This window comes from Mustela nivalis (assembly GCF_964662115.1).
Source record: "Mustela nivalis genome assembly, chromosome: 7".
NCBI classification, from domain to species: domain Eukaryota; kingdom Metazoa; phylum Chordata; class Mammalia; order Carnivora; family Mustelidae; genus Mustela; species Mustela nivalis.
Window position 1 is genome coordinate 44,276,172 of NC_139026.1, and position 16,341 is coordinate 44,292,512.

Below are 16,341 nucleotides of genomic sequence, written 5' to 3' on the forward strand. Positions count from 1 at the left end.
ATCTTATGGAAAAGAGCAGTTAAATACTAATCAGGGGAAATCTTTTTTTATTCAACTACATTTTAGATGATATTGAATTACCCTTATTGGTTGAGAAAGAAGGTAACTCATTTTCTGACATGGATTTCAAGTTTTGAGTTTATATCAAGCTTAATAATGATGTTTCTTCACAATTTCATTTCCCTGATGTTGACTCATAATAACATGAAAAATGATGTCGTGAGGTTCAAATCATTATAACAATATTGTTTTGTTTAAAAAGAAAAAGCAACAGTACTATGTAATAATTATTTTTTAATAGCTACTGAGCCAATCAATGTTATCTGAGGGTTTCATAATTATAGCTTTATTCTTTTATTTCCAGAAAAATAAGAGAAAAGGAGAAAATATAACTAGGAGATTAAAACATATAAAAAATGAAATAAGAAAGGTCAATGCCATGTAAAAAAAATTCTTTCTGAAAGAATCATTACTTGAATCACTTCAGAAATAAGCATAGTACTTAAATAGAATGAGGATTTGAGCTATGGGAACTTAAGTTATAAAAACACAGTAAAAAAAAAAAAACCACACAGTAAAAGAAGTACAGCTTAATTTACTGATCATATGTATAAACATTACTACATGTGGACGAAAATTAACAAATAGGCACTGAAACAATCAGATACCCAGGAAATAAAAAGATGTAAGGACTGCTGAAAGATTCAGCAATACTTAACCAGTATTATGGTTTGAAGACGGAGTGAACTATAACCACACTCAGGAGACCACAGTGTTACCCAAGCCAACAGAAGAAAGTCTTTCAAAGCACTTCTGGATAAAGACTATGGATTGAACAAACCCATCTAGTTTCACTCACTTCCCAAACCTAAGTAGAACTATACTGAGTGTATAGGTATCATCAATTCTTTGTGAAAACTAAATATCTTGATTTTCTGAAATCTAGCAGGAGCTTTCCTGACATTTACTCCTCTAACCCTTCCAACAGTATTTTAGAAAATTTATATACTCTGTGTTAAATCCCTTTCTTTTGAAAGACCTAGAATGGATTTGGTTTTGCTACTGTATCATGGGCCAGGAGTGGTATGTTCCAGGAAATAGACCCTCAACGATGGGAATCTACAATCTAGATTTGTGCTTTGATTATATTTAGATGAGGTAATATCACTGAACATGGGTAATAAGGTTCTGGTAAACTATGGTTTTTCAGGGTCAACCAGTTTCTTAAATTATCATCTGTAGTTGTCTAAATTGAAGAAGAGGCTTTTGGGGAAAACAAATAATTGCTTCAACAGGACATTACCAGAGCATACAGAATTACAAAGTCTTTGAGGCTTTATAAAGCCTTTACAAAGGCTATTTCTGACAGGAGGGAATTGGGACGGGGACCTTGAAAGTATAAATTCCACTGAGCCTCTTTTGGGGTCAAAAGCAGCTCTTCCTGTCTCTGGAAAAGTTAGTTATCACTAGTTTGAATTTCTGATAATGGCACACTCACTGGGGGAGAGGGGGGAATGCTGATTCTCAAAACCAACATCCAATATATCTCAATGCCATCAGACCCACAAGGACAGTTGACTCCAGTTGATTCCAGGAATATAAGTAGAAATTTTTACTTTAGAAAAGATAGCATATACACTAAAAATCATCAAGAAATTTCAAAAAGTCCGTAGAAAATGTCATCTGAGACAACTGTAGCTTCATCATAAACATGTAAAGTATCCAGTGCAAAATATGAAAGTATAACAAAATACCAAAGATAACTAAAAAGCAAGGGAAATAGAAGCAGTTTCTTAGCAGTAGGCAAAAAGAAACATCGCCAGCAAAAATTCCCTGTAACAAAAATTGCTGGTCTGGTTTGACTATAGTTACAGCACTATGCACATTGAAGGCCATTAGCCTTAATATTCAGATAATAACTAAAGATTCAAGAATAGGGAGTCACTCACTTTTGCACATCTGGTTTACAAATTTTTCTATCAAAATAGTTGTTCCCAAATTAAATTATCAAACCCAAATTGTCTAACTAGTAAAAAAAAAAAAATGCATTAAATAAATCTTACATTTGGAGAATCTGAAAGATCAAAAAAACCTTAAGAGAGTATTTATTCCAACTCTTGCATTTTATAACTATGGAGTCAGGAATCGAGAAGATTTCATGATTTGTAGAAAGCCCAGCATTAATTGGAAACAAAAATGAGAATCATTTTCATTGCCTCATGCTTCCCAAAATATATGAGCTATTATTCTGGGAAATGGCTTATGTAAAACAGTAGATACAGAGTTTGCAAAACTATAAACATATCTACGTTTTAAAAATATATTACTTATGAGGACATACCTCATAAGAGGTATTATATTACTTATGAGGACATACCTCATACCTCATATGAGGACATACCTAATGCAACAAGAGTTCATGCTTGATTTGCTCCACATTTCATTTTCAATTTAAACATCAAAACAGAAGCCGACTTATTAATGGTAGGCAGGACTAATATTTTAAAACTATATATACTATCTATTTATAACTGTGTATGACTATCTATAGCTATTTTAGAACTATACATACTATCTATATATATAACTGTATATACTATCTATATACTACAAAGAGAAGTTTTTGAGGCAATTTTATTTATTTATTTTATTTATTTTTAGTGTATAATGCATTATTTGTTTCAGGGATGTAGGTCTGTGATTCATCTGTCCTACACAACACACAACACTCACCACAACACATAACCTCCCCAATGCCCATCACTCAGGCATCCCATTTCTTCAATCCCCTACTCTTCCAGCAACCCTCAGTTTGTTTCCTAAGATTGAGAATCTCTTATGGTTTGTCTCCCTCTCTGGTTTCACAGTTTCATTTTTTCCTCTCTTCCTTTACAATCCTCTGCCTTCTTTCTTAAATTCTGCGTATCAGTTCATATGATAATTATCTTTCTCTGATAGACTTATTTTGCTTAGCATAATACCCTCTAGTTCCATCAACATCACTGCGAATGCCAAGATTTCATTTTTGATGGCTGCATTAATATTCATATAGATGAATATTAATAATATGATATTAATATTAATATTATATATGTATACATCACATCTTCTTTATTCATTCATCTGTCAATGAACATATGGGCTCTTTCCACAGTTTAGCTATTGTGGACATTGCTGCTATAAACACTGGGGTACAGATGCCGCTTCAGATCACTAGTTGTATCTTTGGGGTAAACACCTTGCTTGCGCTCAATCTCATCTGATCTTGGAAGCTAACCAGGGTGAGGCCTGGTTAGTACTTGAATGGGAGGCAATTAATTTTAAAACTATGTCAAAATGAACCATTTAAGCATCAAATAAAATTTAAGAAACAAGGGAATTAAACAAAAAAAATCAAGAAGACCAGACCAAGGAAAGCTGTGATTATTCTGTATGAAACTATTTATTAGGGGGCACCTGGGTGGCTCAGTCATTAAATATCTGCTTTCAGCTCAGGTCCCGATCCCAGGGTCCTGGGATCGAGGCCCCATTGGGCTCCCTGCTTCACAGGAGGTCTGCTTCCCCCTCTACCACTCCCTTTGCTTGTGTCCCCTCTCTCACTGTCTCTCTCTCTCTCTCTCTCTCTCTCTCTGTCAAATAAATAAAAATCTTTTTAAAAAAGAAACTATTTATTAGACTTTCTAATAGATGATTAAATGAATCAAATGGTTACTAGGAATAGAACTTTCCTCAAAAAGTCTCTAGAGTGCCTTCCTGCTGTGGAATATATGGGTGAAGTGATACAAGATAATACAAAAGGTAGATGAATATATTTGAATTGATACTCAGATACTTTGTAAGTTAAATACAAACATTTGAATTGATCTAGAAATTTTTAAGAAACCTACTACCTTTCTATATTACTTTTATTACATTTAATATATAAGTATTATATTTATATAAATTATTTTATAGCTATCAATATTTATTACATATTAATAATTATTTATATTAGATTGTAAATTTTATATTGTGTATATTATATAATGTATACAGTTGACCCTTGAACAACATGGGTTTGAATTACACAGGTCCACTTATACATGGATTTTTTATCGTATAGTATTATTGAGGTATTTTCTTGTCTTTAATATTTGATAACCCTTTTTCTCCAGCATGCTTTACTGTAAGAATATAGTATATAACAGAACATACAAAATGTGTCAATTGACTGTTTATGTTATCAGTAAGTCTTCCAGTCAACAGTAAGCTACTCATAGTTAAGTTTTTGATCATCAAATTTATATGAAGATTTTTGGCTGTGTCAGGGGGTGTGAGGGGGTCAGTTCCCCTAACCTCTTCATTGTTCAAGGTTCAACTGTATATATTTAATATATTTCTGGTTGTATTTGTAAAAAATATTAGCCTTGTTCCGAAAAGTGTTTAGGATGAGTCGTGAGGATACAAAAACTGTAAGAGAGCACAAATTTTACTAGAAACCTCCAGCATAAGATTTTTCCTATGCAGAACATGAAAGGTCTTAGTAAAAAATGAAGAAAAAAAGGAGGAAAGGAAAGGCAAGAAAAACAGAGGGAAGAAGGAAGGGGGGAAAAAAAAGGAGAGAGAAAATGTATATGAAAAACATACTATTTCCAATCTGTGATTGACTACAAAACTAACCCTGGGTCTGTCTTCAACATAAACTTCTATTTGCCAACATAGAAATAGCCACGGTTAATGTAAAAACAGTTAATGGATTTTCCAGCAAAGGTAAGCGTTGACAGTCCAGATTACCACCTACAACAACATGTAAACCAAGACTCCCCAGAGCCTTGTGGATGGGAAATACATTAAATCAACTCAGTGACCACTCAACACCATGACACAAACGGTCTGTTCAGGAGGTCATTTCCAAAATGTACCCCATACATCTTCATGCACAAGAGATGATAATTTATCACCTAGACATAGGGATCTACTGTAAACTAATCCAAACTGCTGATGATACACTAAATCAGTTTGAGTGATGAGTATAAATAAAGCTGCAAGCAAAGTACTGAAGGATACAGATCTTTCTGATCAATGAGATGTCACAGGCAAATGAAATGCAATGTTGACAAACATAGAGTCCCCTCAGTTGAAAATTAACCACTTCATGTATCAGAGCATAAAGGCACATATTTAATAAAAGTTTACTATAATAGGAGTCCAAGGCTTTATTCCTTTTCAGATAAAACTGAAGAGACTGAGTCAGTAGTACAGGGTGTACAAAAAATTGATATATTTTTGCATACCACCAAAAAAGCGACAGGATAAAGAAAAACTTTGCAAAGCAGTAATCCTTCCCAAATAATATAACTAGAGTTATTCAATCTGCTGAGCAAATCCAGATGAAGAAAAACAATAAAAATTTTATACAGAAAGTGATTTCACATCAACTTGCTGCCAGGAAATCAAATTCAATTTGTGTTGCCCTTATGAAAGCTTAGATATTTTCTGGAACTGTCATACTACAATTTCAATGGGGGAAAAACAAAGGATTGGGGATAGGAAGGACATTCCTCCAGACAGTTGGTATTCATGGAGGGCACTCCTTGAGAAAAAAGATTTTCCCAACTATGTGATCAGAATAGAGACTTCAGCATCCAGCAAACAGGTTCAACAGAATTCAGCTATTCTGAAGGTGTCCCGAATGGAAAGAGCTGATTAAAGTAAATTTCAACCCCTGCTGGAACAAATCTGTAAGAATATTTTCTAAGGGAAATTAGTCTCCAACAAATTTATATTTTTTTCTTCATTCTGTTAAGTATATGTAACTTTGTCATAACATATTCAACTCTTGCTTTGTATTTTATCTTTTAGTTTATTTTAGGTAAAGATAGAATTATACTACTAAGATATGACCTAATCCCATACGTAGTTTATTTAAATTTCAAAATGAAAAGCTTACTAAGAACAGATAAGATTGATTGCTCTCTCTGTCTTACCATAATTGTATTTCAGGTGAACATCAATTTACTTTAAAGGACACTTCTAAGTAGCAGAATGCATCATAAATAATTCATCAATCACAGCTGCTCGAAACATGATTTACTTCAACAGATTCAATGGAATAAAAGTTCTATTTTTCTATATTTGTGTATGCTTTAAAGTGTTTAAGGACCCTCCTTTTTAAAGAATCACTCTTAGATTACATACTTCATACTTAAAATGCAGTCTGATAACACTGGGGTTTTTTGTTTATTTTGTTTATTTTAAAACATATTTCCAATTTTAAAAACATTTAAATATATTCAGAACAAATAACAATTTATGTATATCAACAGTAAAACAACAGCAACATAAAAGAACAAGTCTGAAAAACCGGCATTAAGATTTTAAGTTTAACATAATTTATTTTCACTTTATATTAACTTTTATACCGAAGGAAAAGTGAGGTAGGCTTTTAGAGCATCTTATACCGATTATTTGGAATCTCACATATTTGAAAAATACTTCAATTTAAAAATGCATATTGAACAGATCTAAATTGCATAACTCTTCAAGTTCTACCAGTTGATACAGTGAGAATACTATCTACCACTTTCGTTTGTCATACGGAAAGACTCTGCTTACCTTATTCATCTTAAAGTTTTCCATCAAAGGCAGCAATTTTGTATTGGCAATTTCTCAAGCTGTGAAATATCTTTAAAATAAATATATTGACAAGGAAAATGTTAAGAAAAAGTAGAAAATGTTTTACTCACTTGCAAACCCCTTTGAAATACTGAATGGCCCATAAAATTAGCCAGCATTCTAATTAGAGCAGCACCCTGTAGGAAAAAGTATTTAAAAAGAAAAAGAAAGAAAGAAAGAAAGGGGAAAAAATTAATCAAATAACATAATTCAATAATTATCCTATATCCATTAAAAAATCTGCTTCCATCATGCTATTGTATTCTTAGAAAAGAAACAAGAGAATCATGAATACAATATCCCACCTTGCAGATAACAATGGACTATTTGTTTTGTGGATCTAAAAGTTCCATGGATATAAAACCAGTGACTTCTGGACAGTCTCCTGGATAGAGTGAGTATCTCAAGGCAAAAATAAGCTGTAATTTAGGAGTAATAAAATTTTTATTGAACACTGCCTATGATGGAGTTAATAAAACATGGTCCTTGTTCCTACAAGCTCATAATCTAGTAAGAGAGGGATACCCCTGTTAATAAATAATCATATTAAAATAGATCTTTAGAGTCTCATAGGTACTTACTCTACCTCTGGTTCCACTAGAAGTTGAGCTATAAAAGTGGAGAGTAGAGAATACCATGTATTGAGACTGCTTGGGTTCAAATCCTGGTTCCGACACTTATCTTGCCATACGTACTCAGGAAAATTATTTAACCTCTCTATTCCTCACTTGTGTCACCTTATAAAGTGTAGCCTATACTAGGCTTTATGTCATGTAATTGTTCTGAAGCTTACATGAATTACTATATGTAAGGCGAACTGGGTCTGAAAAACAGTAACCATGATATGAATGTTAGTGATCAGTATTATATAATTGTTTTTATTTCCTGCCTACTTTGTTTAGAGGCTGGATGTAGCCCCCTATGTGCAGGAAAAACATGTGATCAATATAAATATTTAGAATAATAGAAGAAAATACTAGTTTAAGAGTTCACCTCACCTATCACAAGTATGATAATACAGTGGAACAATATCAGTGAGAAAGGATAGACATGTAATCAATATGAAACATTCCAAATGATAATTAAGCCTGGATAATCGTGAATTTGTATGTGAAATATACAGAAGACATCAAGAAGATGTTTTAGTCTGCACTAAGTTGTTTGAAGTATAAAGTGATGGGTTATAAGCTGCAAAAGCATAAATATAAATGATAGCCTGGTTTTAGTGGGAAAAAAAGTCCCTTGATGATTACATACTCCACTTCATGCTCGTTTACAAATTCATACCCTCCGACGACTCATTTCTTACTTGTCATTTTTTTTTATGAGAGAATCATTAGAACTACACATGGGTTCATCCTGCCGGGAACTGAACTGTGGCAGCCAGTTCAGTCACAAAAATGCATTTCTATTGTTTGTTAAAAATTGTTTCCTATAACTCTGGAATTTTAATGCAATCCAGTACTCAGGCTCCATGAATCGCCATTCAAGAAATGTCTCAAAAAATTTCAATCGTCACCAACAATGCTCTTCAAATTGGTATTTTATTCACAGCTCAACAAATGATAAGCTGGACAAGCCATAGAGTTTTATGCCTCTTCTGATATATTTTCCTCCCACACCTTCTACTTTTTGCTCTTTCTTTGGCTTCTTCCTCTTTATCTTCTGGACACTTGTGTAAGTCCATAAAATATAAGCATTTATGATTCAATCAGAGGACCAGGTTAGAATTCCCTCTAGAACTTATCATCTCTGCTCCTTGAATTTCCTTGACAAGCTCTCCTCCTATACATTTCCCAGTCTAATCTACCCACCCAGAGGGTAGAAACTGTCAATTCTGCAGCGAAACTAACCCTTGCCACTTGGGAAGTGAAACTTAGAATCTCAAGCAGTCAACTCAAACTTTCCTTCAGAACAGAATAGCTATCTTCAGATGATTTAAGTGTTTCCCTCCAGGTAATGATGACTTGGTCTCTTGTCAGGCTATAAAAACTATCAATTTAGCATGGTCTAATGGCACAAGAGTCCTTTCTAATCATAAAGAATGTACCCGTTTTCCTGTCTGGGTTGAGCGTTAACAGGAAATAAAACGTAGAAATATTTAAAAGTTATATAATACCACTGGACTTCTTTTATTATTATACCGTGTAATTTAGTTAACTTTTAGAAAATATGTCTCTGTTGCCCACTTGAATATTTAAAATTCCCCGGAGTAGCATGCACTCTTCTATATTTAACTAGCCTTTTCTTTCCACAGCTAAATTTTGAGAATCCTTATATCATAGAACTGCATAGACAGATGGGCTCTCCAACTGTTATCATTCAGACAACATATACTGAGCACCTACTAGGTCTGGATTATAACAAAGATCACACGTCTTAACATAGGCATAACTCACCACAAACTTTTTTTTTTTTTTAAGAAAACACTAAATCCCCTTTCAGCATGTCTTTAAAACACTGCTTTCACCAAGCAAATACCATTTAAAATATTGTAAATTATATTCACCTGCTATACAGAATTCTAGACACATTCAAACAAAATGGATTTTAGATAGCCTCAATAGATTTATGGGAAATAAATATACTATTTCTGCAAGATTTTTATAATTTTAAGACTTGATCAAGAAAACCTAACATTGCATTTGCTATACTAAGGTTCAGGATGATATAAGGATGGAAGCTACTGATTTCTTTTAAGGTTTCATAAAGAATATTCCAAAAAAGTATACTTACAAACATATTCTTCATGTACTAATTCTTCTATATGGAATACTTTTTTTCATATAAGTTCTCTGCTAACACTTAAATTTCAGATAAGTTCTCTGCTAGATTTCTTTCATTTTACACTGTAGTCATCTGCATGCATGCCAGTCTTATAGAGAGTAAACATCTCCAGAGAAAGGACTGGGTCCTTTAGGTCCCCCTGCTCTCTGTGCCTGGCTCAGAGAAGGTGTTCTCTTAACATTATAACTGGATGACAGAGAAAGAGAAATTGGTAAAAGTACAGCAATTACTTTGTATTCTTGAAGACCAGTCAGCCGGGAGACACAGTTTACTGCTTTATCAGTGGGCATTAGTGTTAAGTAATCACTCTGAAAGAGAGGAAGATCTTCTCAACTAACTTATTCCTTTAACATATGCTTATGGAGTAAGACTCCATAAGTGTACTCAGTATCCAATAGAATAAAAATAGGAATGCCACAAGTCTCTGTCCTCAAGGACCTCAAAACCTTCTAAATGAAATGAGAAGATACAATATGTTATTCTATGAATGACAAAGAAATAAAATATTCTATTCTGTTTCAGAAGGGGGAAAAGTTCTTACATCTGAAGGGATGAAGTATCAGGGGATCTGAAAAAGTGATGCTTGGGTTGGACTTGAAGGAGGGATAGGATTCCGGTAGCACAGCTAAACAGAGCATATGCTATGGCAGCAATGGCCTTTGTACAGTCATGCAGGTGTGAAAGTGAGAGATCCTAGTAGGGAAGGGGATACTGAGGAACAAAGGGTATAAATCCAGGCAACAGAAGAATTGATGGAATGTAAGTTTTCAGCAGTCATTAGAGAAGAGTGAATACCAAGGCTAGGGATTAGAGCTTATTTAAAAGATGAGGCAGGATTTTGGAAAGGTGGTTTAAAAATACAGTGGACCCTTGGACAACACAGATTTGAACTTCACAGGTCCACTTACATGCTGATTTTTTTCAATGAGTACAGTACACGACTATAAATGAGTCTTTTCCTCCCTTATTGATTTTAGTAACACAGTATTCTATCTTATCTTACCATAAGAAAACAGAATATAATATATATAGGATACAAAATATGTGCTAACTATTTATGTTATGGGTAAGGTTTCTAGGTCAATAGTAGGCAATGAGTAGTTACATTTGGGGGCAGTTAAAGTTATACATGGGTTTTTGCATGGTGTCAGCACCCCTAATCCCTGCATCATTCAAGGGCAAGTGACTTATCTGTGATATTCCAAGGAAGGAAAAGAACTAGAAGCAGAAGAGAATAATGGTAACAATGAGGATAAACCAGAGATAGGTTTAAGGAATAGAGCAAAGATTTTAAACCTTAAAGCCTCAGTGACTGGAAGATAATATTAGCAAATATGTAGAATTTAAAAGAAAGAGTTAGGGGAATATAGTAACTTCCACTTAAAACATGTAGAGTTTGAGGAACAGGTAGGAACCAGAAGAATAGAAGGCATATGTGACCCCAGGAATGAAATTCATTGGCAGGTTATGACTGAAGACCTAAATTAGCATCTGTAGTGGGTGAGATTGCTTGGAGAAAAGCACTGAGGTTTTAGTGAAGGAAAGAGAAAACAGAAACTTAGACTCTCTCCAGAATCTGTATGGTCAGCACTTGAGTGCCCATAATAGGTAGCCAGTAAATAACTGCCGAGAAAGTCAGTGAAGAAATGGAATTAAGAGCAAAGGATGACACATTGTGACAAAAAACAGAAGTAGCACTGGGTTTAAGTAGTGTCATGTTTTAAGACATGTTTTAAGAATAAGTGCTTCAGATTTCAAAAGAAAAAATAGCTGAGAAAGCCATAGTAGGTCACGTTTAAGAGAAAGTTATTTAAGTAGACTTGGTGTGAAAGCCAGAATGAAAAACAATGGAAACAGAAGGAAGAAAGAAAAAGCAATACGCATGTCCACATGAGGTTTGTGTTTCTCTTTGTAAGATTATGGGAGAAAATTTTAGGCAAAGAAAAAGATGATCTAGTGGAGACAGAGAGTGAACACACAGTAGATCAAGAAAGAGTTTTCAGACCAAGATTATAGGATAGCTGGGTAAGAAAAGAATTATGGTGAATATTGAAAACAATAAGGACAATCTTCCTGTGAGACAGGACTAAAGCAGAAAAGGTAAGTAAAGATAAATAAGACATTTTGAAGTATATAACACAGAAGTTGAGGAAATGTGTTGTTTCATCAAGTTGAACACTTGAGTTTGTCTGAGTCACTGCTATAGACGCATTGCAAAAAAAAAAAAAATAGTTCCTGGCACATAGTAGGTTCTCAAAAAATACTGAATAATTGATGGCCTGTCACTTCTCAGTAATGTAGGGGATATGGTCCCAAGATTATGTGAATCGGAAAGAGTGAAGCTAGGTTTGAAGTAACTCTAGTAAAAAGGTAGTAGGGAATCTAGAATGTGGAAATGTGCAGAAAATTCCCAAGTCCTAGTTGAAATGATTAATAATGTAACTTTCATTCATTAAGCACCTTCTATATGCCAGATTCGCAATACTGGGAATAGGGAAATATTCCATATTTCCCAATAGGGAAAATATCATTATCTTATTTGTCAGATCAGAAAATTGAGGCTTGAAAAGTTGTGTAATTGTCCAAATTAACCTAGGTAGTAAGTTATGGAGTTAGGATTAGAAATCCATTTATATCCAAGTCCAAAATCAGTATTCTTAACCAAAGTGGTTTATATTATCTTGATCCTTAATCAAAATAGTTACATGATACTCTTTAGAAACACTGGATACAGCAAGAAATTAAAAAAAGAAAGGAAATTCTTAGAATTACTCATTTCTTGGAACTAGTAGATGTTCCCAAAAGAGGATGAAGGGAAATCTAATTCAATGAGACATAGTTGAAACAGTTGACCAGTAAGTCCAGGAGTGGGGATGAATTAGAAGACATAAACTGGCTGGCATAACAGAACATGTAGATAGATAAGGAGTCACAAAGCTAGTTTAGGACAGGTTAAGTAAGAGTAAAATACTAGCAAGGTTAAAAATAGTGTTATCTTTTATCCCAAGCTATGTGTGGATATGGCAGCCATGAAAATGCAGTGCTCAAAATTTCTACTCTTGGCCCTCTGCACTTGCCACCATGAAAGCAATGCTTTTCTCAGTGTACTCCCAGCCAATGACTAACCACAATGGTGGAATGAAGGTGGGCCCATTCCACTGAGATAGGGACCCCTACAGCAGGAAATTCTGCCTCAAGGAGTCTCCACTGGCCTGGATGAATGTTTCTACAACTGGGCTGTAATCTGAAACTCTTACAACCCAGTGCTTCTTCCTTCCCTATCTTCCTGCAGTGTAGTTTTGTTTGTTTGTCTGTTTGTTTTAAGATTTTATTTATTTATTTATTTATTTGACAGAGAGCACAAACAGGGGAGCAGTAAACAGAGGGAGAGGGAGAAGCAGGCTCCTCACTGAGCAGGAACCCAATGCAGGGCTCCATCTCAGGACCCTGGGATCATGACCTGAGCCGAAGGCAGATGCTTAACTGACTTAGCCACCCTGAAGTACAGTCTTAAGGAGACCCTAACTACCTTCTTGGGCTCCTTTCCCAAATAAATATCTCAAACACCACAATGTCTTCTTCTTAGAAATCTGACCCAGTGGGACAACTTTAAATACTGAGGTCCAAACAAGTGTAAATTGTTGGAACAGAGGTCACTGAAATAAATTGGCCATGAGTATACTCTAATAATAACTAAGTCACACACCAAAACCAGATCTTCCCCCTTCTTATTCCTCTCACAGAAAACCTTTTAGTGGGTATATTCCTACATTCCTCATTACAGATGTGTTTGCCCTTCTTTGGTAGAGAAGCAGGTAAGGAATCATTACATTCAGTTTACATACAGGAGTGACTGAAGCCAAAGAATAAAGTCATTTATCTAAAGTTTACACAGGGTTAGTAATTACTAGAACTTGTCTCCAGACTTGGTTTCATCTTTTCAGTTGTTGAGTTCTTTGATTAGCAGAGAAACCTAGGAGGTAAGACTTTCTTGTTATTATTTAAGTTACTGGAAGGATTCGTCCATTGATTCTAAATCAAAGTACTTTTAAAATGTAAATTTCTTTTTTAAAAAAGATTTTATTTATTCATCCAAAAGAGAGAGAGAGAGCTCATAACCCAGGTGGGGAGTTGGATAGAGCCAGAGTCAGAGGGAGAAGCAGACTTCCCACTGAGCAAGGAGCCCAACATGGGGCTCCATCCCATGACCTGAGCAGAAGGCAGATGCCTAACCATCTGAGCCACACAGGCACCCCTAAAATGTAAATTCCTAAATGATGTCTGTGCATTAAACTTAGACATATGTGGAGATAACATAGTGTTCTCACATCATTTAGTACTGAAGAATGGTTTTTGCTCTGGAGTAAAAGCCTATCTTAAATCCATCATGGTTTTTTAAAAATATGATCTTTTCCTTTGCTTTTTCCAACAGAATGATAGCTATATTTAGGATCTGAGGAAGAAAAAAAATAAATACCTAATCTTGTATAACGCTCACTCATAAATTGACTACCAAAAAGAAAAGCTGATGGGGCAAGAGAATGGAAGAAGAGGAAAAAAAGGACAAAAAAGGGGAAAAAAAAAGGTTACTATAAGAAAGCAGACTCAATGTCCCGTTGCTCCAGTCACCCATGCTTGGAAGCCCGAGGTCCTCTTTGATGTTTTACTTCCTAAGACCAAGACTCTAACACTGCAGAGCTGAATTATACTACCGCTTCCCAAGAAACCCCAGATCCATTATTTTTCTCAAGTCCATTCTATGGACCACAGCAGACTAATTTTAATAATTATTTCTGAAGAAGGATGTTTGCTGAAAGTCCTAGCTCTGTCATCTACTAGATGGAAAAGCTTAGGCAAGTTAGATGACCTGCATTAAAATCTCACAGCATTCACTACCACTACTGATGATGACAATGCTGCTGGGATGCTGCTGGTGAAGGTGATAGTGACCTCAAGATTCTTCTAAGTATTCACTTAAATCATTTATAGGAAGCACTTGAAAAAATGTTTGCCATATAATATACTTCCACAAAAGTATGTAGTTACTGTCATTGCCTTCATCATTACCATCAATTTTATGTCAGCTCCCTACCCCCAAAATCTGCTTTTTAACACATTTCTTAGGGTAGCCCATAAATCCCATACAGAATGAAACTTACCATTGCCTACCGACACATTTTCCTCATATGACCAAATAATCAGCTTCTACTCTAGTTAAGCTGATCTTTTCATGATCCCATGGGCCAACTTTATATTTTCATGTTTTAATCATAGTATTTACTCCAATAGCAATAATATTCTTTCTCAATCTTATGTTCTAAGTCCTGTACATTATTCAAAAGCACAGGGAAAGCCCATACTGTCAAAGAATACATTCCAAAATGTTAGCCCTCAACATTTTTCTCTCTACTGCAGTCATAAATCCTTTAAGCCTCACTACACAATTTATCAAATTATTTTACATCACTCACTAATTGTTTCATATGACTGTTCTTCTTTACACAACTGGATGCAGGTCATGTCATTTAGACTTATTATTGGCACACCTGTTAGCTGTCAATGCTATAATTTATCCATTGCCAGTGAAAGCTGTTCCCTGCTAAGCAAAGTGTCCACCAACTATTTGCTGTTTTCAAATCAGCAACCCAAACCACAAACTTGGAGCCAACACATAGGTCTCAATCTTCCTTGTAATAAAATTCAGCATCTCCTCTACAACTGGGAACTTTTAATTTTTACTATTCTCAGGCAATGATATTCAAACAGTGCAATCTATATTTAAGTCAGTAGGAAACCAAAAATGAGGACCACAGATCCAGAGACAAAGAAAACAGGGAGCTTTCAACAGTGTCTGAAATAGCAATTACATGAAAGCATTCAATTAAAGAAATTTGAAACATAACAATACTGTAAATTCAAATGAATGTTCATGGAGGGATGTAACATAAGAACAGAAACTAACAGAATAGAGAATAAAGAAATGGTTGAGAAATGAAAAATAAAATAACCACATGAACACAAAGACTAAAAGGAAAGTGCTGGAGAAAAAATTGATCAAGGGGGAAGAAAATATAAAATACATCAAATGAACAATATTAGAAATAAAAATGGGCACATACCTACTGAAAGAATTAAAAATAGAGAATACTATAACAGCATGCTACTAAATATGAAAACCTAGATAAAAAGTATTTTCTATAAAACTACAAAGTTGTCAAAAATGACCCAAGAAGTAAAAATACTAATCATTAATAAAAAACAGAAACACATACACACACACACACACCCATACCAGTTTTACAGGCAACTCAACTTTAAAGGAAATTCTGTAACATGTTACCCTTGTCTTATACAAATAACTAAAAGGAAATAAAAGAGAGCAAAACCTTAGCATTTTTTATGATGTTTGTGTAACTGATAGGCAAATTGGACACAGTAAATGATACTCTAGTCTCACTGTTGATCATGTAAGGATACATAGATATAAAATTTCTGGGATAAATCCCACTTACTATAAAATGCAACTTGGTTATATATTTTATATGTATTCTATAATACAACAAATAATGTATGTACATAGAATGTACATAAAATGGAGGAAGAGAGAGACTTTAAAAGTAGAGTTTAAGTAGAAGTGGAGTTGATCCTAGAAATTTAATAATGGTTTATTTTTTTTAAAGATTTTATTTATTTATTTGACAGAGATCACAAGCAGGCAGAGAGACAAGCAGAGAGAGAGGGGAAAGCAGGCTCCCTGGTGAGCAGAGAGCCTGATGCGGGGCTCGATCCCAGGACCCTGGGATCATGACCTGAGCTGAAGGCAGAGGCTTTAACCCACTGAGCCACCCAGGCACCCCTTAATATAATGGTTTAATAGCAAAAATTATATGGATGCAATTC

General features: G+C 34.6%; 1 protein-coding gene across 1 annotated transcript in view; it reads right to left on the bottom strand.

Annotated features, from left to right (window-relative positions):
• TRHDE (thyrotropin releasing hormone degrading enzyme) overlaps positions 1 to 16,341 on the bottom strand; it is a 376,037-nt gene that overhangs the window by 105,585 nt on the left and 254,111 nt on the right. The window contains exon 7 of the mRNA XM_082742838.1: positions 6,726 to 6,791. Coding sequence (XP_082598964.1) covers positions 6,726 to 6,791 — 66 coding nt within the window. The remainder of the gene's footprint in view (positions 1 to 6,725; positions 6,792 to 16,341) is intronic.